At 39.4% G+C, this 25515-nt stretch overlaps 1 protein-coding gene and 1 long non-coding RNA gene across 3 annotated transcripts; one reads left to right on the plus strand and one right to left on the minus strand.

Annotated features, from left to right (window-relative positions):
* The first annotated feature begins 1129 nt into the window (after positions 1–1129).
* ufl1 (UFM1-specific ligase 1) lies at positions 1130–12293 on the plus strand. Of its 2 annotated transcripts, XR_006407847.1 has the most exons (20): positions 1130–1350; positions 1548–1693; positions 1935–1963; positions 2098–2195; positions 3113–3227; positions 3412–3542; positions 3627–3685; positions 3770–3916; positions 4696–4871; positions 4966–5145; positions 5269–5395; positions 5515–5637; positions 5862–5982; positions 6067–6233; positions 7196–7326; positions 7492–7572; positions 7661–7746; positions 7836–8016; positions 10756–11040; positions 12265–12293. XR_006407847.1 is itself a non-coding variant. In XM_044377229.1 (19 exons), exons 1-19 carry the CDS (start codon positions 1274–1276, stop codon positions 10972–10974), a joined length of 2394 nt encoding a protein of 797 aa, XP_044233164.1. In that variant the 5' UTR covers positions 1130–1273; the 3' UTR covers positions 10975–11226. The 2 variants fall into 2 exon arrangements, 1 of the variants encoding a protein (XP_044233164.1); XM_044377229.1 differs by lacking the exon at positions 12265–12293 and having other exon boundaries at positions 10756–11226.
* On the minus strand, positions 2384–24896 carry LOC122999909. The gene is made up of 3 exons (XR_006407850.1): positions 24886–24896; positions 15205–15210; positions 2384–2592 (listed from the first exon to the last, which is right to left on the minus strand). It is a non-coding gene; the product is annotated as an uncharacterized LOC122999909 (long non-coding RNA).
* Positions 24897–25515: the final 619 nt, after the last annotated feature.

Genomic DNA, 25515 nt, shown 5'->3' on the forward strand with positions numbered 1-25515 from the left:
AGTCCTCTCATACTGGTGAATGTTGTAATCCTTGTTTTCTAAAGGATGGGTGGGCAGAAATATCTGGTCAGTTTTGGAGCTCTTAGACATAAATGGAAATTTGTTAGCATATAATGTTTTGTGTGTTAAATTTGATTTCTTCTGTCACCCTAAACAGTTTGTCAACCTCACTAATGCTATCCCAAAACCATTCTTACTTGGCTAAAGAGTGGTTTTACATACAAATTCAGTATTAACATTGCCAAATCTGTATATTGGAGAATTCCAGTTCCTTGATAAAAAATAAAAATAAAAATAAAAATGTAACAACTGTCTGATTAGACACAAGTTGACTTATATCCACACTAGTTCAACAGTGTAGGCTATCTGATTTCAGGGACATGGTTCCTGCCAGAGAACTAAGATTAAAAACAGAATTCTTATATTACCCCATAATACCCAAAGCAAAAGAAATTAATTTTAAAATAATTAATGACATATATCCTTCTAGCAAATTCCTTAGATTAAGATTCAGTTTTGAAAGTAATAGCGGTTCATTTTGCAATTCAGATATTGAAACTACGGAGCATATTTTCTCTGCTTGCTGTCACTCCAATGTATAGACTGGATATTAAAGAGAAACGAGAAAATTTGCTGATTAACACAGTTCTCATAATGGCAAAATATTATAAACAAGCCACATTTATTAAAACTGCACCTATTTTCAAGCTTTTATAATGAGTTTCGACTGTACGGTAAATCCCTGAGGTATATGAATTTAAAATCTACAAATAACAGCTGAAATGTACACAATTTTACAAATTAACAGAATATATTAAGCTTTAATTCAAAATGAAGACCTATTTATGTTAATTTATCTTTTTAACTTAATTAATTGTGTTATTTGTTGTATTATTTACCATTTACATATTTTAATTTATTGTATTATTTGTAATAGTTTAATTGTATGGTTTTATTCTGTCCTTTTTTTCGTTTTGTTTTTAAATTTCTCTTACTCAGACGAATGCCGAGGTTTTTAATAACATGGCTGACTTGCTTAGCTGTTTGTACATCTATTGTTCAAAAAAGCATTTTAAAAAAATGCGATTCTGAACACACAGCTCTCTGGTGACGTCAGGTTTTCCTTCCGGCTCTCCGTCCTACGTCAGCGTATGTTGACGTGTGGCTGAGCTTAGAGCTGCACTCTCTTTAGCAAGCTAGCTGACACTTCTTCTTGGTGATAGTAGTTAACGAAACTGCTGGTCGTGTTTTGCAGACACATAAACTTTTAACAATGGCAGCTGACTGGGAAGAAATTCGCCGGCTTGCCGCTGACTTCCAGAGAGCACAGTTTGCTGACACAGTGCAGAGGTAACCGCATTTAATAAGCAGCTGTTAGCAGCAAAGCTAATACACGCTAACATTGAACTTTGATTTTAAAGTAACGGTTAGTTGGTTAGTTTGAGTTGTTTCCTTTCTCAGTTGTCGTTGGTAATAACAAGGAACAAACATACGTCTAAAAGAAGGGAAACGCCACTTTAAGCACTTTTGTAAATCTCTCTCCACAGGCTGTCGGAGAGAAACTGCATTGAAATTATTGCAAAACTGGTTGAAGACAAGAAGCTGGATGTGGTGCACACACTGGATGGAAAGGAGTACATCACTCCAGCTCAGATCAGCAGGGAGATCAGAGATGAACTCTACGTACACGGAGGTGAGTTTAACAGCCAGCAGCATGAGAAACACAACTTCCTGAAATATGAATGACATCTACTAAACAGGTTTTAAAAAAATAGCTGTCTCATTACATAAAAACATATGTAGGTCATATACTTTCTGTGGGGTGTAGTCACTTTCCCTGCATTCACTGGTCAGTCTCAAGAATACTATTGTTAAGTGTAGTATATTCAGAATTGGACATAACAGTAGTTAAATCCCATCGTTCTGTTTCACAGGACGAGTCAACATCGTGGACCTCCAGCAGGTGTGTATTAACCCAGTGTGTAACCATCGGTCCTGTACCATGTGCCAATAGCAAGCTGAGACACAGAATTCATGTTATCATAAGTTTCATATTAAAACTTCCACTGAATCTTATTTTGATCATCTTTCTTACAGATTATCAATGTGGACTGGGTCCATGTTGAAAACAGAGCAGGTGACATAGCAAAGTCTGATAAAGGTGTTCAGCTTGTTCTGGGACAACTGATCGATGAGTGAGTATGAAGTGATCACTTCTACCCTACAAAGTGTCAGTCAGTCTGTCCATCAGGCACATGCAGTATATGGGAGATGTCAGCTTTTTAAACTTTTTTAGGCAAAATATTATTTTCCATCTACCCACCAGCCAGTCACAGACCTAACACTCTATTCTGCTCCTTTACTGCCATTTCTGCTGCATTGTCCCTTTCCAATTTCTTAGGAAAATTTAATACTATTAGTCCTTTTATTCTCCATATTTTTAATTGCTCCCTTTTCTCATCTTTCCCATTCAAAAAATGTCTAGTCCAGCCTTTGAAAAAAAAAAAAAATTCTCAATCTCAGCTGTTATACATCTATAAATTAAAGTGGGATTGTTTTGACAGTGGATTGTGCAGCAGAAAGCTGTTTAACCTGTCACCATACGACCTGCAGCAAACATTGTCACTACTGCAGCTACAGTAACTAAGATGCTCATCAAAAGCTCAAAGAAAGCGTCAGCTTAACAAAAACTTAAATTAACTTAAATGAATTAATCATTTGTCATCAGTTAATCCATCCATCTACTTTCTGCCACTTATCTGGGTATATTTATAAGTAAATGTAGGTCACACTGTCCCCACTGGTTTCCCATCATACTTTGATACTTTGGCAGGTATGACAGTGAAACAGGTATTAAATCTCATTCTGTGTGATATTAGAAAGTCTTAAATTTAACCTGGTGAATTTGCAGAACCCCTCTACCAGTTCATTAGTATCATCTGCTTGGCTGACAGACCAACCCATGTAATACTCTCCTGTACAATTTCCATTTTGTGGTCAATCCCACAACGAGTGCAACAACATTTCCTCCACATAACAACCATACCAGCACATCTTTACATTTCACAGCTGCGCCTGTCTTAACATTTTGATGATCTTGTGTTGTGTGTAGCACCTACCTGGACCGTTTAGCTGAGGAAGTTAATGACAAACTGCAGGAGGCCGGTTTGATCAGTATTGCAGAGCTGTGTAAGAACTACGACCTCCCGGGAGATTTCCTAACTGAGGTGAGTCACACAGCCAGCAGCCTGTCTGGCATGTGTGCATCACACAATAAATCTCAAGATGAATGAGGCAATAAATTATAATTGTGTCATCTTTGTTGTCGGGGTGATTGATTCCTCTTGGCACACTCAGATGACTTCAGATGACTTGGAAAAAAATAACTGTGTGTTTTCTCATGTATCTCAGGAGTTGTCCAAGCGTCTCGGGAGGCTTATCCAAGGAGAAATGGACCAGTACAACAGAGGGGTCATATTTACTCCAGCTTTTGTTGCTCGCCACAAAGCCAGGATACGAGGTCTTTTCAGTGCCATCACACGGTAATCATTGCTCCTATACAGTATCAGTCAACTGTTGTTTTGTATTTTATACTAAATGCTCTCCTTTCTTACTTTCTTCTGTAGGCCAACACCTGTCAGCAGTATGATTGGAGCTTTTGGATTTCAGGAGCATCTTCTGTATTGTAAGGACAGACGGCTGTGATGTTTTATTGTTGCTGGTGTATCACAGTGTGATATATTGTGATGATGGGTTTTGTTGTTGCCAGCTGTCCTGGAAGAGCTGGTGAACACTGGACGCCTAAAAGGAACGGTGGTTGGAGGGCGGCAGGACAAAGCTGTGTATATCCCTGATATTTACTCCAAAACACAGAATGCTTGGGTGGACTCTTTCCTCCAGCAGAACGGATATTTAGGTATGATGATTGTTAGTATTATTATTATCACATTTCTGCTGCATCTCATTTCCTTTTTTCAGCGTTGAACCTCCCCTTCTGACTTTATATCATACAATAAGTCCCAGTATAAAACTCTATGAAATGACTGTCTGTGACTTGTCCTAATGGACAGTTCTCACCACTGTACTTAGCAGATACGGATACCCAGAGCACTTTCTAATTGTTCCAGACAAAACATGAACAGTCAAGGGCAGAAATCACAACATCTCAAGAATGACTAGAAAGTCAAACAAAACCACCAGTGAAATTTGATTTTTTTTTTTTTTTTTTTTAATTTACATAATGTTTAGAGGCTATTCTATTATTAACCATTATTCCAATTTAATTTTTTTTTAAAAAGCACACAAAAGGCTGCAAATGACGTTGTTTCCCAGCAAAGTCTGCAGTTCAGACAAATTGGATTCCAATAATCACTAAAACCTTCTGCTAGTTGGTGGGAGACTGGATAATGCAACATCAAGGGGAACTTTGTACCGATTTTAATACATCAAGTGTGTTTCCAGGTGTTGGGTTGTACTACTGCATAGTTGAGTTGCAGTAGAAGTAATGTAGGCAGCAGGTTTTGACAAGAAAGAAAAATGCCTGGAATAAAAAAAACTTTCTGGTTTCTGCTACATGGAGGAGTCATTTTACGGCGGCCCCTGGCCTGTTTGGAGAGCCAGTCCACACAAAGATAGACTTGAACCAGAGTTTTATGATGTGTGTGTGGTGTTACTGATGAAATCTTCCTCCTGCAGAGTTCGATGCGTTGGTCAGGCTGGGGATCCCCGACCCCTCCAGCTACATTAAGAAGCGCTTCAAGTCCAGCAAGCTGCTATTCCTCAGAGCGGCCTGTGTGGGTCAAGCTCTGGTCGACCAGGTGGAGGCCTCTGTGGAGGAAGCTGTCAACTCTGACACATGGACTGACATACAGGTGCTCTGTCTTTAACTGTAAACCCCATTCATTGTTAATTCATGGTGAAAACATTTGTGACTTCAATTCCTCACTCTCACTCCGGCTGTTTTAGCCGATTTTGCCGAGCTGCCTGTCGATGGAGGACATCGGGATGTTGATCAACCAGGCCATGAGGAACACTAACGTGCAGTCCTCTGCCAGGGTGCTGGGAGGCACTGTCGTTGTCAGCGAGAAATTCATTAGCAGCTGCCTCTCTTTATTCGATGAAGCCATGCAGCAGAAAGCGCAGAAGGTACAGCGTCATCTGTCACTCATGTCCAAATAAAACTATTTGAATGTAGATTCAGTTATTAAGAAATGAAGTTTAAAACACTTAAAGTACAGCTGTTTTACTTTTCTGTGATGCGGCTCTCAGGAAGTTAAGAACAATCCAGTGTTTCTGATAACTGAAGAGGATCTGAAGCCGTCATCCCTGCTGACAGAGAACTCAGCACTGTCGAAAAAGGAAAAGAGAGAGGCAGAGCGCAGGAAGAAGGCCACAGGTCGGTTAAAACCTCCCCGCTTGACGCTGCACACACAAACGCAGAAATTCTGTGATATGTGATACATTGAAGAAACTTATTTTTCTTTGAGGTATTAAGTTTAGCTGTTTGTCTCCCAGAGGGCAGCGGCAGCGTGAAAGCAGGCGGAGGAGGCAACGCCAGAGAGATCCGGATTCGTAAAACCAAGAAGAAAGGGAGGAAAGAGGAGGACAGCGATGAAGAAACCGGACCTTCGCAGCAAAGTACACTCACAGCCAAAACAAAATATTATCTTCACTGGGACATAATGTCTCTATATGCACATTAAGCCTGTTCAGTGAGGCGTTTGACTGTAACAACAGTATAATGGCTGGTTGAGTAGAAATCTCTCTCTTGGGTTGTTAAGTTCTTTTTTTTTTCATGGAAGACAAAGATAACTGTAGCATCCATGTGAGACTAATTAGCTTGTGTTTCTATCTTTGTAAAGATCGCAACAAACAGACTGAAGTCCCCTTTATGGCCCAGGAGGAGATCGAAGCTGCTTTAGAGAAGCGACTGAGTGACTGCCCAGAAGAAATCCTCTCTGAGCTGGCAGAGCATTTAGTACGGTAATACAGAGATTTTTGTCTAAAGTTTTCTCTGTTAACACTTTCCCAAAGAAAGCCGGAGAACAATAAGTCCATTCTCTACAGGCCTTTGACTAAAACCTACCAGGAGGTGCTGCGCAGCGTCTTCATGTCCTCCACCAGCTCTCCATCTGGAGCCAACAAGAAGAAGAGCATGAAGGATCTGCAGGAGGAGATCACCAACCTCTACAACAACATCCGACTGTTTGAAAAAGGCACCAAGTTCTTCTCAGGTAAATCCAGAAGCACCTAGTGGTTCACACTTTGCCTCATTAATTAGATTAAAGTCATTAATATTCTTGGATTGCATTAGAACCTAAGAAAGTACTATACATACACACAGGACTGGATTTCCATACTTTGGTCATGTGTTGACAACTGAACCATCTCCATGACAACTCATCTATCTCACTCTGCTGAGTTGAAGAAGATCACTTTTTATAGTGCAGATTCACCAAAATGTCCTCTTTTATATGATGTTACATTATTCAGCTGTAAGGGCAAGGTGTAGCTCACAGCTAACTCACCAGTCTGAAGCAACATGACCCTTCCTGTTTACATCACCCAAAGCATGTAGACATACAAAAACTCCAAGCATCATTTTGTAAAATAGTGCAAACACACTGTCTAAGGACATTTTAAGAACCACTTACATGCCAGGTGATGGTGTTTCTCAGCAGCCTAGCGTCAGGATCAGATTACACTTTATTTTTACCTTTCAAGATCACTGTGCCAAATCAGGGGATCAAAGAGTCATAAATTCTAAATTCATGCTGTCGTGTGGCATTGAGGCATGGCAGACTACACACTGGCCCTCGACCAATCATAGCTCGCTTCCAACAAATATTTCTATATGTAATCAGGGTTTTATGGATGAAAAGTGACCATTCACACTCACTCTGCTGTGAAGGTAGACATCTTTCTTTTTTCACTTCACCATGTTTACAGTTGTGAGGCATCCCAGTTGTCTTCCACTGTGACACACCACATGGGGTAAAATGAGCAATTGTCGTGCCCAATGATTATTTTTGTTCCCAACATCCTACATCTGTCGAGTCGGGTCATTATAGAGCTGATTTCATGGAGTCTGATCTGGAATAACTTATTCTGAAAATAACATTATAATCCAGTGAAAACAGCAGAAACAGTTCAAGGTTCCAAGGATTCATGTAACTAACGTACTTTGACCCTGCAGATGAAACCCAGGTCCTCATCGCCAAGCACGTCCTGAAGACCGTGTGCACAGACGTCACCAATATCCTGGTGAACTTCCTGGCTGCTGACCTGATGATGTCTGTGGAGAACCCCAGCTCCATCACCAACGAGGTGAGAAGCCGCCCCCTCTCTAAGTGACAGTACATTACAGGAAGAGATAATCAGCTACAGAGATCACAGTGAAATCAAATCAGGACTGTGTGTCAGTGTTTGAAATGCACCATGGGACCTCGTTAGGACTTGTTCATCTTTACCATCTCTGATGTGTCGCCTCAGGTCAGAGTGAAAATTTTGGGCAAGCTATCAGAGGAGACCAAAGGGCCTCTGATGAAGCTGCACAACTGCCTGAACGGCAAAGTAAGTTTTGTTTCCAGTCAGTTACATCATCAGCATCAAATACAGAGACGGGAAGCTGAGATTCGACTTCACCTTTTGTTCTTCACAGACAATTGAAGACTTTGTGACCAACATAGAGATCTCTGCAGAGGTGTGTGGCTTCATGCTGAAGAAGGGAGACAAGAAAAAGGAGAGGTAATGAAAAGGCTGCTGTTTGATTTTTTGTTTTTGACTCTTTTCGTTTCTTAATTACTGACTTGTGCGCGTACGTGCGCTCTTCTCAGACAGGCCCTGTTCCTGCACCGCCAAGCTCTCATCGAGCAGCTGAAGGAGACGGAGGATCCCGCTCTGGTCCTCCACCTCACCTGCGTGCTGCTGTTTCAGGCCAGCACCCACTGCATGCTGCACGCTCCGGGACGCTGCGTGCCTCAGATCATCGGCACGCTCACAGGCAGGATACCCACGGTACGTCTCACACTTACTGACTCTAGGGAGTAATGTGACTAAAAACCATAAGTATGTTAGCAGGTGAGAAGCCAGCGAGGGGTCACGCTGCACCAGTGTCTGCCAAAGTTCATTTGTGAGTTAAAAGAAGCATCACCACCAAACTCTTAACAAGGCCAACAGATTTTTTTGTATATCATATCTATAATCTAAGATTATCAATTTGAAGGATTTGGCTGGTGATGTAATATATTTTTCTTATTGCCAGCAAATCTCAGAGCCGAACCAACAATGAACTCATCTATTTACAAGTATTGTGTGTGTATCCAAAGCCTGATATATCTTATTCCTCTGTTGTTGTCCAAAAATTGATTAAAACATGTCGATGAGCCAAACTGCTGCACTGGATGACATGTTGGTTTGGTTCTGCACATGAGATTTGTTGACAGAGAGAAAAATATAGAAAATGAACAAATCCTTGAATAGAGAGATGAAGTGAAACTTCAGTTGCCTAAAAGATAAACCCAGTCTTTGACTTAAATATAACTTTAAGTCAGACATGCTATACATACTTAAATCTACCTGTTGCATAAAGCTTCCGTATGAGTGACTAACGTAAGACTGACTTAGATAGCCAGTCGTGCAATGCATTATGGGTTTACACAGAAGAGGAAAAATGGCGGATGCAACAGCAACATTTAGCAGCAGAAGATTGACACATTTTACACCTGCTGGAGGAATACAATCAATTTAACAGAAATCTGAAGCGACACCAAGTCTGAGAGAAAATAACTGAAAAGGTTAACAGCATAAATCCAACGGTTGTTAGAACTGTCAGTGTTCAGAAATGTTTTAAGAATATGCTACAAGAATCCAAAACAGAAATCAGGAGGACACCTAACCTGACAATCTAAGACCAGTCTAAAGCCAACTTGTGCTACTAACCCCAGAATTACTGGTTTCTGCTCCAGTAGTAAGATAACCTCATTCAAAATCCCATTGACTATACAATTTGTAAGAACACAAATAACTAAAAATCCAGCCTTGACACAGAGCCTTTCTCAACAGTATGTTGTGTGGCTTGCTTCATATGTTTAGAGAATGGTAATGAACAAAAAAAAGATCTAATATTGTTTATCCAGTATTTCAGTTTTTATTAGCCTTTAACAAATTTCCTATAATTCTTGACCATCACAGATTAAACATCACTGCTTGACAAAAGAGGCACAACTATGAAAGAGACAAGGTGTTGTGGTTAGTTCAGACATGTCTATAATAACAGCAGGACAGAACATTGTAGATGTTTTATTTAGACAGCAACTGAAAAGTTGGTAAAATGACATCAGACTAGAGTTTTGGTGAATTTTTAAAAAGTTACAATGACGTAAGTTCCTGCACTGTCATGCTAGTAAGTGTTCATGGGAGCTGTAGTCTTTTTTTATATGCTCACAAAGTAATCACTGTCTGACTAGACTTAACTAACTAAACTTTGTTAAAATTACGAGGGTTTCAACTTCTAAAAGCAACTCCTGTAGTTGAGCCCATTTGTCCTAGAGAATGAATATTTTTTCAGAAAGACAGATGAAAGAAAGACTGAATGAGAGATTGCACTGAGTTACAGAAGCTAGTGGCTTCTAGCAGCAATAATTGAAAGTGTCTTCACATCATCCATGACAGTCTGGTGCAACAATTCAGAAAGCCAGACTCACAAAAGATTTTCATCAAGTCATCTAAAACCACTTGCACCCCACTTCCATCAATACAATCCCTATACCAAGAATGAAAGTGCTCTCCCTCCAGGAGGTTCTGTAAATCACTGCCGACCAGGACAAAACCGCTTCAAAAAACTTTCTCCCCACTTCACCACAGACCTTAAATTCCTCTGCACCTTAGCCATCTATTGTCCCCAAGTCAGTCTGTATGGAACTCTTGTTCTGTGTGTATTTGTGCTTTCTGATTGTGGCTTTTGTCTGTGCAGTGATGTTGATGGAACTGTCCTGTTACACACCGTACCAGAGTCAGTTTCCACCAGCTCAGCTCAGCCGATTTTAAACTGAATGGAATTAATTGAAAAGTCACCCCAAAAACCAGCAGGGGGTTCATGTAAGAAGCAGCTTAACAAGGCATGCAAACATTTCTATGAAAAACTGTGGAAAGAAATAGACAAATGTGGCCTAATGACTTTTTGGAATTGAATAATAATTATAGTTTTAGTCAAGTCAAACTGTGAACAATTCAATCCAATTTGAACAACTCTTTGGTACAAGTGAAGAAAAGTGATTTTCCTCTGAGTGTTCAAGTGCTAGACTCATCATTAGCAACTGACCTGCAACCAAGCATCCAATCAGTAGTGTCATTCCGACCTTTAACAAGTTCCCACCTATAGCAAACAAATGATTTGGAAAGGGCAAAACTTGAATATTGTCATTTTGTTGACCATGTAACATCTGTAAACATCAGCAAATCATACAGTCCTTATTTAAATGACTTTGTTGGAGATGAGAAACATTTTCAGAGCAGAGTCAGCCGCTGTTTATTGCTCCAGCTTTCTTTCTCTCAAAGGATGACCTGCATCCTTCCATCCATCACAACCTGTTCATGAAGATTTTTGTTTTTTTCCGTAGTGACAGGAGCAAAAACATGAAAATCATCCTAGGATTGTTTACATCCGATATTCAGACACAGCAGCTGTCGGTGTAATCGAGCGTTTGTTCAGCGAGTTAAAGTGCTGAAATGTTTGTGTGCGTCCATGTGTTGCAGGAGAAGCAGCAGCTGCTGTCTGCCTACCAGAGCCTGGTGGTGAAGCAGCTGGTGAGCCAGAGTCAAGGCAAGAAGCAGGAGGAGGCCGAGGGCGAGGAGGACAAAGCGGAGGAGCAGGACGAGGAGGCGAAGAGTGTCCGCACACAGCTCATGTCTCTGACACCTCAAGTGAAGGAGCTGGTGCTGTCCCAGAGGAAAACGTCTATGACCGAGGATTGAACGCTTTAAAATGAGAAATGTCGGAACTGATCTATGATGAATCTTCTTATGGTCTTACATGCCCAGATAAATACTTTTAACACAGCTAGATCAGCTATTAAAACTGTATTTTTGTGACTTATCCATGTGGACATAATTCTAAATTATTAAAGTTAATTCCCATGTGGGATGTCTCCCGGTTAGTCCTATGAACATGAAAATCCTCAATGAGGTTCTGCTTTTCATGCATTCAATAAAAAACTCTCCTCTTCATGTGGTCAAGTTATTCATTGTCAAGGTTGTAAAGTCATGGCTCACACTTTCATGTCTCCATAGCAACACTGATGTTCCTGCTCAGCCCTCAAACATTGAGCTTTACAACTCACTCTTGACCTTGGAAACAAGGGTTGACAGCAACTCACCTTCTCTGCAGCTGATGATGACCATGCAATATGATCAAGAGCACCACAAGATGTGAGTAAGTGGATCTTGAGGTGAGATTGAACTGTCAACTTAAAGTCTGGAGGTGCTTAGAATTATGGAAAGTTAAACATTATAGCTCCATGGCAGCTGAGCAAACATTCTGCTGATGAGGACTGTGTGGTACGCTCAAAAGCTCAGACAAAGGGAAGTAGTGGGGGACCTTGAGTTGAGATAGATTTGTCAAGAGCATGAATAAGTATCAAAATGAACTTTTTCTACCTCTCAGGAGCAGACTTTATATATATATATATATATATATATATATATATATATATATATATATATATAAAAATATATATATATGCAATATTGAGAACCAGCTGCAGGTTAACATATGGTGAGGAACATTCAGGTGACGAATGTGGAAATCTCATTAAATCCCATTATTTCATATTACTGTAAAGAGCAGCAAAGTATGGACATTTAGAAATAGAAGTTGTTTGTTTCCCTCTGGTGGTAAAACTTGGAACTGCACCCACCTGTCAAATAGGAGAATCGAATTTTTTTTATGTGTAATACTCCTGTATAACTCTGGGGGGCACCAGCAGCCAACATAAACATAATATCACAGCGTCCCACCGATAATGTTTTAGTTTTAGAAGGCCAGAAAAGATGCTTGACTTTTGTCTACATTCATGCAAATACCCGTCTCTGATGGTTGAGGTGTGATTCCAAAACCATCTTCATTCATCTGCTGCTTTAACAGCCTCCACTCTTCTGGTTCCAGGCTTTCCTTCAGATTTTGCAACCTGGCTGCAAAGATTTACTCCCATTCAATCACAAAAGTACAGATCTATGATGAATCTTCTTATGGTCTTACATGCTCAGATAAATACTTTTAACACAGCTAGATCAGCTGTTAATACTGTATTTTTGTGATTTATCCATGTGAACATAATTCTAAATTCCCATGTGGGATGTCTCCTGGTTAGTCCTATTAACATGAAAATCCTCATCCCAGGTGTTGGATGATGTTTATTGTTGCAGGTCAGTCAAGTTCTTCCAAACTGGGAAAAGCATTTCTTTATGGAGTCATGTTGAAACAGGGAAGGACCCTCACAACAATGCTGCTGGAAGCACACCATTGTCAAAGTTAATGTAAGTAAGATTTCCCTTAACTGTTACCTTCATTAATCCAAACCATGAAAACCAAGTATGTAGACATACATGTCATATATTTGTCCATATAGTGTAAATGGTCTATTCAGTGCAAACTATTGTGTTACATTCATTCAAAAGTGATGCAACCTTTGCTGAACAGCTACATCTGTGAACACAAGTGAGAACTGTAAGATAATGGGAGATATTCCAAGGGGAACAGCACTGATTTTACACATCAACATGTTTTTTCACAGGTGTTGGGAACTACTGCTGTATAAAATGAAGTTACCTGAGGCAGCGTTAGAGGGGCATGAGTTTGCCCAGATATTTAGGTTTCCAGAACAATAAGATATTAATGTTAAACACATCCAGAGTGGTATGAACTATGCAACTGAAGACACAGTTGTGTAAGAAGATACAGTTTGTCTGTACATGTGTTGACATATTAGACAGATTATAATACCAACTGCAAGCTGACATTTCTTCTTCCTAACCTTGAGCAGCTTTTTCAGCTTTATTGATCACCTAAACAGCCAACTCTTCATTCTAGTAAACTTTAAAAGCAAGTACAAAATGTCTCTTATCACCCTGAAGTAAAGGTTGGTGATATGGAAAAATCTTCTATCACAGTATACATCATTTTATATACATATATCATAGTTTTTAATGGAAATTCAATAAAGAAACTGGTTGTAGATAAATTTAAAATAACAACATTCTTGTCTGTGTTTGATTAATCCAATGAATTAAATTGAAAAATGTAAATCCAGTTTCACCATAGATGAATTAAAGGGCAACTTTACACAGGAATATTTTACTCATCAAAGTGTGTTTACAGGTGTTGGGGAGTGCTGCTGCAAATATGAAACAAGTTATACAGAGCCTTTTTTAAATTTGCTAAATTGCCTCAAGTGATGTCACTTGAGTCAGTGTCAGTTGGGGCTGAAGACTACAAGTTTGAAAATGAAACAAATCTGGGGGTTTGGAGTTAGAAAGAAGTGAGGTGAGCAGACCTCTGTAGCTGCTCCTCATCTCTGCTGGAGGCTAACAGCTCCAAGCTACATTACACCCCTGAATCTGTACACTTGAGTTGCATTATAGGTAATGTAGGCGCCAGGTTTTAACAAGAAATAAGAATGCATGGAATAAAAGATTCTGCTGCATTGATTTGTAACTTTTATTTTAACTCTTCATCACAAGTCTGACAATATTATTAATGCTGCTTTTAAAACAGCCTAATAATAGCAAAAGTAGTTTTTTAGTTTAGTTTTACTCATTAATAGTTTCAGCAATTGTGTTCACTACCCAGTTGCTGACTTCACCTGCTTGCTATTTGATGAACACTACTTTCCCAGCACTACAGGTTTTTCACTGAGTAATAAAAGCTGCCTGCTGCTTCTGCTGGAAACAAGTTTGATGAAAGCAGTAAGACCGAACCAATACATAAAGATGCAGTAAGGCTACATCCAGGAATCAGCTGGTTTAGTTTAGTTTAGAACTGGAGGCTGTGAGAACAAAGCAGCTTCACTGAGAGGACGGGACCTCACGCAGTCACTGCAGCTAACACTAAAGCTGGGCTCAGACTACAGGAGTTTTGGGCCAATTTATCCCCAGTTCACCTCCTCTGACAATCAGAGGAGAAATCTGGTCTGGGACCTTGGTCGGTGCTGATGTTCAGCCCAGATTATCTGGTGATGTGAGGAGTTTACAGATCCAATCTTAAACCGCCAGAACTGCTCGCAGACACATCAGGGCCACCATGATAATTTCAAACATGTTTGATGTTTAGGATTTAAAATCTGGATGATTGCGTCACTACTTTCGGAGCAGGACCACAATAGCCAGTGAGAGAGACAAGTCTGCAAGGAGACGGAAGTGAATGAGAGGACTTTTGAAATGACGACCATGAAGAAACAACAACAAGCTGTTGTACAGGTACGTTGGACAGCTGAGATGGAGGAAAGGCTTGTTGATATGTAGAACACGACTGTCTGTATAACGAGTCTTCCAAGACATCATAACCATATGAACAAAGAGCTTTACTAAAGCAAGTTGTTGCACCACGTCAGTCTCCATTTTGTTTACATCTGCTTCCCCAAGAGATCACGTGAGGTGGTGCATTGCTCCCTCCTTAAACACAGAAGATGGAACGTGTCTGTGGAGGCTTTGAGCAATAGAAGTATTTGTTCCTCATTTGTTCCCTGGTACCCTGGTATTGTTACCATTACTTTTGCTGTTGAGTGATTAGTAAAGCAATGTGATTACTTTTTAAAGGAGAAATATGGTCAATATTATATTTACAGATTTTTCCGCTGCCCCAAAGTGGACACACACACACACAAAAGTTAATGCACTGGTTGTTTTCAAGCTCAGGAAAGTCGGAAAAGAGTGAAACAATCTGGGTCTTTATGAGATATGAAAATGTATAAAACACCTGAAAACCACCAATCTAATGTGATGAATGTGTGAGACAAGTAATGAGAATTTAGCACAATGAGAATAATCAGCACAAGGTATCTTGTTTAAAGATAGAAGGAAAACCTGAGCCGCAGGTTGTCAGAATTATGAATATTCTCAACATGTTGGTGAACAATGATTGGTAAACTTCAGCTCGTGACCTTCTGTTGTGGATTCATCACGTTTTGAACACAAAGTACTCGTATAAACCGGAGTCTGACATGTGACTGCACCATGTGCCGCGTGGAGGCAGACACTGTCTGCATCCTCGCAGAAGAAGAGGAGGCTGGTGAGGAGGACATGCATGGGTGAGGTCATCATACATACAAGCACATGCTCCACATCGCCATGGAAACAAGCATCTCCTTGCGGAGGCCAAATTCTTTTTGCTTTCTTTTTGCTTTCTGTTTTCCACCGAGGGTTTTGGCAGTGAGAGATGTCAAATGAGGAATTTCATTCTAAAATGAGAGATACGAAAACAGAGCCTCCTACTCTCATGATATGATTCATACCAATACAACGCTGATGCAGAATTTAAACCACACCAATCCCAATACTAAAGAAAACTAGACTCATGGATAACAAACTACTTTTGCATCCCCCCCCCCTCCAAAAAAAAGCATAAACATATACAATACATTCAATGGTGGATAAAATATTCAGATTTTTAACTTAATTAAAACCAGCTGTGCCACAATAGAAAAACACTCTAAATATTAAGATTAAGATTCAGACTTAATTGTCATTTCTCAGCACTCACATACATTGAAGTGAAGTTGTGTGTGACGTCATCACAATGTAAAGTCTATGGGCCGAGGGGGAGCTCGTGGGCGGGGCCAGCGGGGGAAACACTACTGCGCATATTCAGTGGGCCGCACAATGTTATTAATTTAATGGTTATTAAATTCAGTGTGCAAGACATTGGTGATCTTATACATTATTTTCATTAGCAAGTAAAACACTAGTCTGCAAAGTAACTATCAGTTACAGCTGTCAGGTTAATGCAGAAGAGTAAAATTGTTAAGTCTCCCACAGGACTGTAGCATTGATGGTAGAAAATTATGGATAAATCCTCTGTGACATCACCCATAGGTTTCCAGTTCTGAAGTTCAGTGTGGTGGCTCCGGCCATCGCCATCTTAGTGCCTGACTCCACCTAACTCCCAGCTAATCCAAAAATGGGCAAAGAGGTGGAGCTGAGGCGGGCCGAATCTAGCAGCTAGCCACCTGTGACGGCACCCACTTGTCACTCAAAGCAACTATGCCTTTAATTATGCATAACTTTAAACCTTCATAAAAATTTAAACAGGTTAGTTATATAAAAATCACCCCATGTACAGTTGTCATGAAAGGGGAAATTAGCTATAGAGACCAAAAACTTTTTTTGAAGCGGGCTGTTTAGCATGTTTATTTCTGCTGTTGGCTTGATTTTCAGCCCTGGATGTTGCCATTTGGGCTGTAGCTAAGAGTTTAGAAATCCTGAGTTCATGGGTCAAATTGCCCTCCACAACAAAATCCCCCTATTCCCTGACACCAAAAATAGAGATTCTCAAATTAATATAAAATTATTTAGATTTTTTTCATATTTCATTAATTGTGTAACTGTTCACTGTTTAATTTAAACTAAACATTTTTCCTGGGAAATTTCTCCCAAAATAGAAACTGGTACTTTGAGTTATTTGAGTGAATTAATTTAATTACCTCTGTATACAGATGGTGGGTTCTCTTTGTAAAAACATGTTAGAATACCATAAGTAGGTCAATTTATAATCACTAATTACACAGTTGCCCCCAGTGGGAATAGCAACACTCTTCTCATTTAATTATACAGGAGTATGTGTCTCATGCAGTTAACATAATCCATGTTTATACAGTCAATATAATTGATATTGTTTATGTAAAACCCTAAAAGCTTGTTCAAAATTCACCTTTGTACACCATGTTATAATGATTGTAGGGATGTTGGGTAACTCTAACAGGTTCCCTTGGCAGTGCATAGCAACATTATGTATACAAGCATTTCTAAAATCCAGTGTTAGCCTGAGCAGTCACAGTGCTTGCATTGATTGAGGAGAAAACAGGTCATTGTTCAAGCAGTGCAATTCTATATTTTCTTGACCTTTCAGTTCTGCCCTTGCAAGATCATTTGAATACTGCGTCACTGTCACTACGGGCAACAAGACATTGCCTTAATCCTCTCTGAACTGAAAATACTGTATATCAAAAGCATCTTCATTTCATGGAGTAACAATATGATCTCAGAGGATTTAAGATTCTCAGAAGATATTCTTAAGGTTACCCAGAAAACCTGGCGCTGTTCCTGTGAACAGCAGCTTCACAGCATGGCAGGTGTGAAGCAACAATCAGCTGCTTCTGCTGCATCACAGCCTCAGCAGACGGCAGTAATACCTTGTTAAAAGTGGTTAAATTGGCTGTGAGGTGGGGAAAACAAACATGGCAGTCAGTCTCAAATTCTCAACAGTACAGTGCCAACATCAGTTACCAAATTAACGTAGTTATTTTGAATGCCCCAATGTCACTTTTACCAGCCAAGAATGTATATAATATCCGTCTCCTTCTTGTAGTTTTATCACAACTATGTAAACGATGATTCATTTTAGCTTTCAGCTTAAAGTGAGACTAGCTTTTGAAAGATTATATAACACTTTTCCCCTTACAAATGAAAAGTTGAATTCATAAGCAATAAAACATACCCTTACTCAACTGAACCGAGGGATGCTGCTGCTACAGCTTTACTTGGTCTGGTATGACCAGTGTCTAATGGTGGCTAATGTTAGCTAATGTTAGCAAACTTTATACTGCCGTATAAGTAAAATTACTGAGTCGGTTCATTGACTTTATGACTCTTCTCAACTTGTGCTACTTTTACACCACATTTTAGCATGTAACAGATAAACAGGTTTTATCATAGTTAATACAGAATAGGCCTTTGTCAAGACATGTTTATTTCCTGCTAGTGGTCATTACACTGCTCTCAGTCAGGTTGTCTTTGTAACTTTGAACAGCAACAACTGTGTTCACAAGAGAGAATAATGGGATAATGCTAAATGCTAACTGAACTGAATCAGTAATGTCCCCTAAAAAGCAGTAGTATATGTTTATTTGCTAACATTAGCTAAAATTCACAAGCTACTGGTAGTACCAGACCAGCTAAGGCTGTAGCAGCAAAACTCGTGAGGTTTTTTATATAAATTTGATTTTTCGTTTGTCTCACTATGTGACAATTAACACCATCACAACACAAGAGTCTTAGGAAATAAAGGGAAATTCAGTGTATTGTTATTCTTTAATCCCCAGTTGTAGCCGCCCTTTCCACTGTTCAGCAAAAGTTACCAAACCTAGCCTTGAACCTTAAAGGAAAATACCATCTAATTTAAAGAACTATACAAATTATTTCGTATAGTTCTTTTCAAATAATGCAGGTTAGACAAAAATAAAAGCAATCAATGTTTGTTAATGCATAATGTTAAGAACAGAAAAGAACAGAGAAAAACACTGTTCTAAAAAGACTTGGCTATTAAGATATAAGATATATATGTTCCTTTAATCCCAATGTGTTTTGGGGAACAAATTAATACTTGAAGCTGTGATGATTGAAATCAGAAGACAAGTCAAAACTGTAATACTAGCCTTTTATTTTTGGGTTCAAAAACACAAAACACACAACCGGCATCTTTTAAAATCTGCCACAAATTCACTGACTGTGTTGCAGCTCCAAATGTTCCAAATGACCTGGTTTGAGTCAGTTGTTCTTTGGTTTCTGGCTGTGGGGGGATTTCTTCATTCTCCAAACCAATGAACAACGACCATGGACCATGAAACTGACTGATACGCACATGAAATAATAACAACGCTAGAGTGGTACAGGAAAACCACAAGTGCCACTTTAACTTTATCTTAAAAAAAAAAAAAACTCCTTAGGTGAATATCACTCCATCCACCATTACCATGCGTCCTCCTGAGACGTCTGCAAGTTCCTGTTGCTTAGTAATAGTCTTCAGTGCTATGATTAAAGTGAGCTTCAAAGCTCTGGGCACGCTCATTACTCACTGCTGGCTGCATAATGAATCCCGGGAGGGAACTGATTAAGAACGCCATCCTTTATAATCACAAGTCTAGAGCAAATCAAACTCATCTCATCTCAGTGCTCAGTGGAAGCATCTGTATGTGACCCAGCTGCAGAGGCTCACAGAGGTGCCTGCAGATCTAGCCAGTCTGATATCTGCTGGGGAAAACACTGTGCTGACCTTTTCTAGACGGGCGGTGTTTTCCACATGATGCTACAAGCTGCCAGCAACCTCATTTGCTCTGCTTTCATGTCTCACAGTCCACACAGATTAACTTCTCTTTGATGTGTCTTTTGGGCTGACATTAAAGGTGGGCAGCTTTGAAAGGCATCCTATTTAAAATTAAATATTGACTTACAATCATATTCCTCATACAGGCAACATAATGTGATAGGTAGTTGTGCCATCAGCTTTGACCTTGGTAAATGTAAATCTGTATTTATACTTTTGAAACAATAATTTAATTTATATATGATATAGATATGTATTTATAGATATTTCTGTATCCATATCATTAATATCTTTAATGTGTGGGTCTTCAGCTAAGCAAAAGGCTTCTACCAGCTCTGTGCAGAATATGTGAGTGAAGCAGAAACAGCTGGATGCCATTGCTTAGTGTTGTCTAAAAGATTTTCAAAGTCATGGCTAAATATTGAGCTGATTTCGACAACAAGTCAACTCTCATGAGATTTCAGAGCAAGACTTCTCCTCGAGCGAGACGTGGTTAGACACAGTAACAAACAGACCGGATATGTTATCTGGATAAGGAAAAATGCATGTTGATGCCAGATATAAATGCACTCAGAACACATAATGATTGGATCACATTTGGAGGTGGTACAGTGTGACTAAATTCTTAAGAAGAAAATCATGGATGTATTATAGGAACTGGATACCGGACTTAAAGATGGCACCTATTCAATCAAATGTTAATTGCTTGCTTGATGTATGAGCCAAAAAACATTTCTAGCTTCTGGGTTTGCTTCCGCATTGTGTGGCCCACTGAATATGCACAGTAGTGTTTCTCCCGCTGGCCCCACCTGCGACTTCCTGCTCAGTTTATAGACTTTACATTGTGATGACATCACAGATTTTCTACACTCAAGCAAAGTTTAACAAATATAAAACCTTCATGGAATTCTAATTGACCTTATTCGCAGTTGGAGGCGTCTTGTCAACAGTTTTATAGACGTCTCTTTTATAATGGTGGTCTATGGGACTGTAGGGGATTTTTTCACTGCAGTACTACGAGTGGCCACTAGGAAAAATTGGACTGGCAGTGTCATATCCAGTTCTTTTAATACATCCATGAAGAAAATCCACCAAGCAAGTTAAAAACAACCTATTTAACCCTGCCTCTCCCAGCTAGCTTCAGCAAGAGTAGTAAAAGCTCCATGTTTGTTGACAAGTCCGCCAGGCCCACTTAGAGTACGGTCTTGACCTGCTCTATGTGAAAAGTGCCTTGAGATGACTTCTGTTGTGATATGGCGCTATATAAATAAAGATTGATTGATTGATTGATTAGCCAATGCGCATATTGAGGTCCGATCACAATGTGGGTAGAATCAATATAACAAGACTGCTCATTAATAGCAGGGGTACTGTAAATGTAGAGGCTTGTTGATTGGATATCATGCAGATAACGTATCCAGATAAAGATCACATGTTACTAACAGGTGTAAATGGGGCCAAAGAAAACATTGAAACAATAGCTCCCACGGCCAGCGATAAACATACTAGCAGTAGTGCTAGCTCAGCTGCTACCATCCGTCTAGTGGCCCTTGCTTTGAAGATTGTAGCAGTCCCTCGAGAGTATCTGTATTTATATTATAGATGGTTTGCATCAATTGTAAGGCTTCCTCTTCCCCACTTTTCTGATACTCGAGGTGGCACAGTGCATTTCAAATTCACAGTCAGTCAAGTTTTAGCCACTACATCTGGGGATTTAAGAAATGCAAACAAGCACAGATTCAACCATCTTCCTGACAGACAGTCCTTGGTTGCAGCTTCTCACCACATGCATGCCATTGTTCTCATATCATATCAAGACAATGGCTCTGTTACGATCAGCAATAGTTACCTGTCAAGGTGGACAAAAAATATGTTTCACCATAATGGGTATGGTTCCACACTTGAGTGTTGGGGCTGGTTATGGTCACAGCTAAGGTAACTTCAGTGTTGACATTCCTTATTGTGCTGTACGTGATAGAGTAGCAACTGCAGGGGCTCTCTATTACTTAAATGCATTGTAGTGAGGGCCTGTCACAGATGATAGTGATTACTTTCTGAGTTACAGATTAGGTTGAGCAGCATTTTATTAACCTTAATAAGAGAAATTGCTTATGATCACAGGAACTTTTTTTTTTCTTAGAAATATACACATTACCACATTTGCCTCTTGAACTTGTCTGTCTAATAGGAGAATAGTATTTACTAAGGAAGATACTCTTCTCATTTATTGAAATTAAAAACTGGTTTTATTTCTACAAAGAACTTCTGGGGGTGGTAGTTACTCAAGTGGCTTTTTGTGTAAGACTGATATTTTCAAGGTGAATGAGAATGTGTTCCCGAGTCAGACTCATGTAGCGAACAGTCACTTATGCAGGCTGCAGGGCTCAGAAATGAGCTCTATGAAATAGAGTGTAGCTCATGAGCTGAGTCAATTCTGTGGATTATGCATAGAGCTGATCCACAGATTAACAGGGACACTGTCTGGTAAGAGAATTTTTAAAAAATATCATTTTCAATTCAACAAATCCTAACCTGGACAACTAAAAAATAAAATCTGCATGGTAAGCCACCACAATCTGAACTTGAATTTTTCACATTTGGATTATCTCTGTGTCATAATACACATATTCAAAATTTCAGGGGCTAGACAAACTTGCTAGGAGGCCCTGGGACAAAAATGAACTGCCAAACCACCTGTTGCCCTAATCCTCCCTCACTCTTTTTGCATTTTGTACAGGATTTTTATGATTATTTCCATATATCAAACACAAATTAATTCAGGAAAATGTACCATGTAAGCACAATATCAACTTAAATAATGAAGGTCTTTAAACTGTGTGATTTTGGGCTGACTGAGATGAAAGTTTGGTCGTCAATCAGTCGTCAATTGGTGTTCCTAGATCTCATCGCAAGATTTGTCACCGACAACTGATTCTGAGCTTTGGTGAACAAATACAGCTCACAATACTCACAATGTGACTGCCGCTATGACCCATGTCTACAAACCAGCCAATCAATATAATAACATGAAATGACAGAATACACTGACCGGCATAACATTTTGTAAATGTCATTTTTTAATAAAGGTTAGGGGGAAAACACTTTCTCCTTAAAACATCCATGGCACACAAAAACCAACACAATGGAGATGAAATGAAAAGGAAGTTTGTGTCTTTGCTGCATTTTCAAAAAATCACACAGATGATGAGCTGTTGAAGAGCCTCTGCTTTCATAATTTTTTTTTCATTTACACCGTAGTGCTACAATTCACCACGTATTCATCTCACAATCTGACCAATCAGATTGTACAGTCTGACACAGATCGTGACCAAGATTTAATTAGAATTGTCTGATGTGAATACTGCACAATGTAAACTTGCATTACAGTTGTTGTTGCACAGTTGCCAAGGTCAGGTAAAAAAGCTAGACCCACCTTGAAGCTTTTATCATGTCAGTTAATATTGCACATTAGTTGTGCATATTCTGATATTCCCAAACAATGTTACAATTCATCAAACTACCAAAAACCACACAGTTAAGTTTGTGATTTGGGGCCCACTTTGCCAGGTTAGTAATCCAGCCCTGAGAATATGAAATTCACATTCACGTTGATAAAATTCTAACTCATCATCTGTGGTGCGAGACACTGTAAACAGAAATCGGAGCTGACGCGTTCTGCACAACAAACAGAGCTGTGAGACTGTAAACAGACCAGAGGCTTGTCGTCAGGCACGGAAGCTAATAGAGCTCCGTGGCATTTCTATTATCAGCTGCATTACACAACAAGCTGTCTACGTGACTGTGAGGCATATAACTGGCAGACCTGATCAAAGTCAAAGCAAGGCTTGAGGGAAATCATCTTATGGAGGAATAATGCATAAATGCACAGTGGGCGCATGTTGCCCTCATGAAAGCACTCAGCGGAGACGATGACAGGAAGTGGAGTCCCTAAGTGGAAAGAGGAGACACAGGTGACACACAGGGAGGAGGATAATTAACGCAGGGTTTGCATAGAGGCATCACACAAACACTGCGCTCCCAAACATGACATCTTACATATAAAATGATGTATTTACATGCACAGAGATTTGCATATTCTATCACATGCCAGACAGAAAATCTCTAGTATCTAGTCTCTAATGATTACTGCATTTTCTCTAATAGTGGCTGGTATTTCATTAAAATAAAGACCAGCCCCGAATACAGGCCGGGGTAATGGAAGCAGATAAGAAAACGATGAGGCATTGTACTAAAATATGAGCAAATATACTAACAGAGGGAAATAGAAATAAAGGCCTCTCTCTAATATAAGCCTCCTTCCAATAAAGGCCTGGTACCCTCTGTAGTTGAAGTAAATGAAGGCTATTAGAGAAAATACGGTGCACAGAAACTTCAGCAAATCACATCTAAAAACAAGTGTGCACAAATGCAAGAGGAAATATTTCACTTTTGTATCATACTGCAGTCACGTAGTAGTACCTCAATGCAATATTAAAGTTGCAAATAGGAATCATCAACAGGCTGTGTTTACATGCCTCAGTATCCAGGCTTATAGGGGCATGAGTTTGCCAAGATATTTAGGTTTCCATATCAATGAGATATTAATGTTAAACACATCCAGAGTTGTATGAATGATGCATCTGAAGACAGTTATGTAAGAAGATATAGTTTTCCTGTACATGTTCACATAACAGATTATAATACTAACTGCAAGCAGACATTTCTTCTCCCTGAGCTTGAGCAGCTTTTTCAGCTTTACTAACCAATCTTCTATCACTATATGTAATTTTACATATATTTTATGGAAATTCAGTTAAGGAACTTGTAGATAAAGTAACATTATAATGTCTGTTTGACTAATCCAGTGAATTAAATGCCTGGAAAAAACAAAAAATGTAAATCCAATATTACAAAGCTGTCCTGCTTGTTAAAGGGCAACTCCATTGATTTTACAAATCAAAGTGTGTTTACAGGTGTTGGGGAATACTACTGTGTATGTTACAGGGTGGGACCATTATTTTATTTATTTATTTATTTTTTTACATCATTCTATAGCTTCCTAGTAGTGTTCCATATTCAAATATTCAAATCCGAAAATTCAAATTTTGGTCAAAGTACATATGTTAGTTGCTACATATAAACAGATATAAACCCCCTAGCCCGCCTAGCCAGTAATCACAGAGACAGACTGAGCACTCACTGTTGCTACTGCTCAAAGTTTAAAAAATAAACTTGGAGCTCTCCTCCCACCTGCTCCAGATCAGAGTAGAATCCGATGTGACTCGTGGGTGTTATTCATCCTGAAGCTTGGGCTCTGCTCCCGGCACTCAGCAGCTGTCTGTCCCTCTGCTCCATCCTGTGCATTTATAAACATTTCACACGCTCAGACTCTGCACTGCGACATCGCTTGCAGCGCTCCAACATACGACACTGTTTTTTGCTAACGGCTAAGTGGGCATTTCCATTTGAACCTGGAAAAGAATGTAGATGGAGTTGTCCTTTAATATACAAAGCCTTTTTTGCCTCCAGAGGGAGCCGTGTGGAATCTGATAAATTGCCTCAAGTGATGTCACTTGAGTCAGCATCAATTGGGGCTGAAGAATACAAGTTTAAAAATGAAAAAAATGGGGGTGTGGAGTTAGAAAGATGTGAAGTTAGACCTCTGTAGCTGCTCCTCATCTCTGCTGGAGGCTAACAGCTTCATGCTACATTAGCCACAACTAGCACAACACACCTGAATCTGTACATTTGAGTGAACTGAGTTGAGCTGCATTGTAGATAACATAGACATCAGGTTTCAACTAGGAAGAGGAATGCATTGAATATTTAAAAAAATACAATATCTCTGGTTCTGCTGCATCGAGTTTGATCTTTTTTTGTAAAGAACTGTCCATTGTGAGTCCAACAATGTTATAGGAATTTAATGCTAAGATCAGTGAGTACTTTTTAAAATAAATTCACTTTTGCATTACAGGTCGATTCTGGATAAATTCAGTAAGTATGGTGTTGTGTTTTGTTCCCAAATGTAATGTCAGAGCATTCTGAAAGTACTGCAGTTCTGGCTTCCTCTTCATAGCAATGGCAGACCAGGCTTATGGGTATTGTAGTATTTAGAGGTGTCCACCATGCCAAATTGTCTATACTTAAATATTTCCAGGAGCAGCAACTTCTCCCATTGCAATTCTGCTGTCTTCAGGTATACA

This window comes from Thunnus albacares, chromosome 16 (genome assembly GCF_914725855.1).
Source record: "Thunnus albacares chromosome 16, fThuAlb1.1, whole genome shotgun sequence".
Lineage (NCBI taxonomy): Eukaryota > Metazoa > Chordata > Actinopteri > Scombriformes > Scombridae > Thunnus > Thunnus albacares.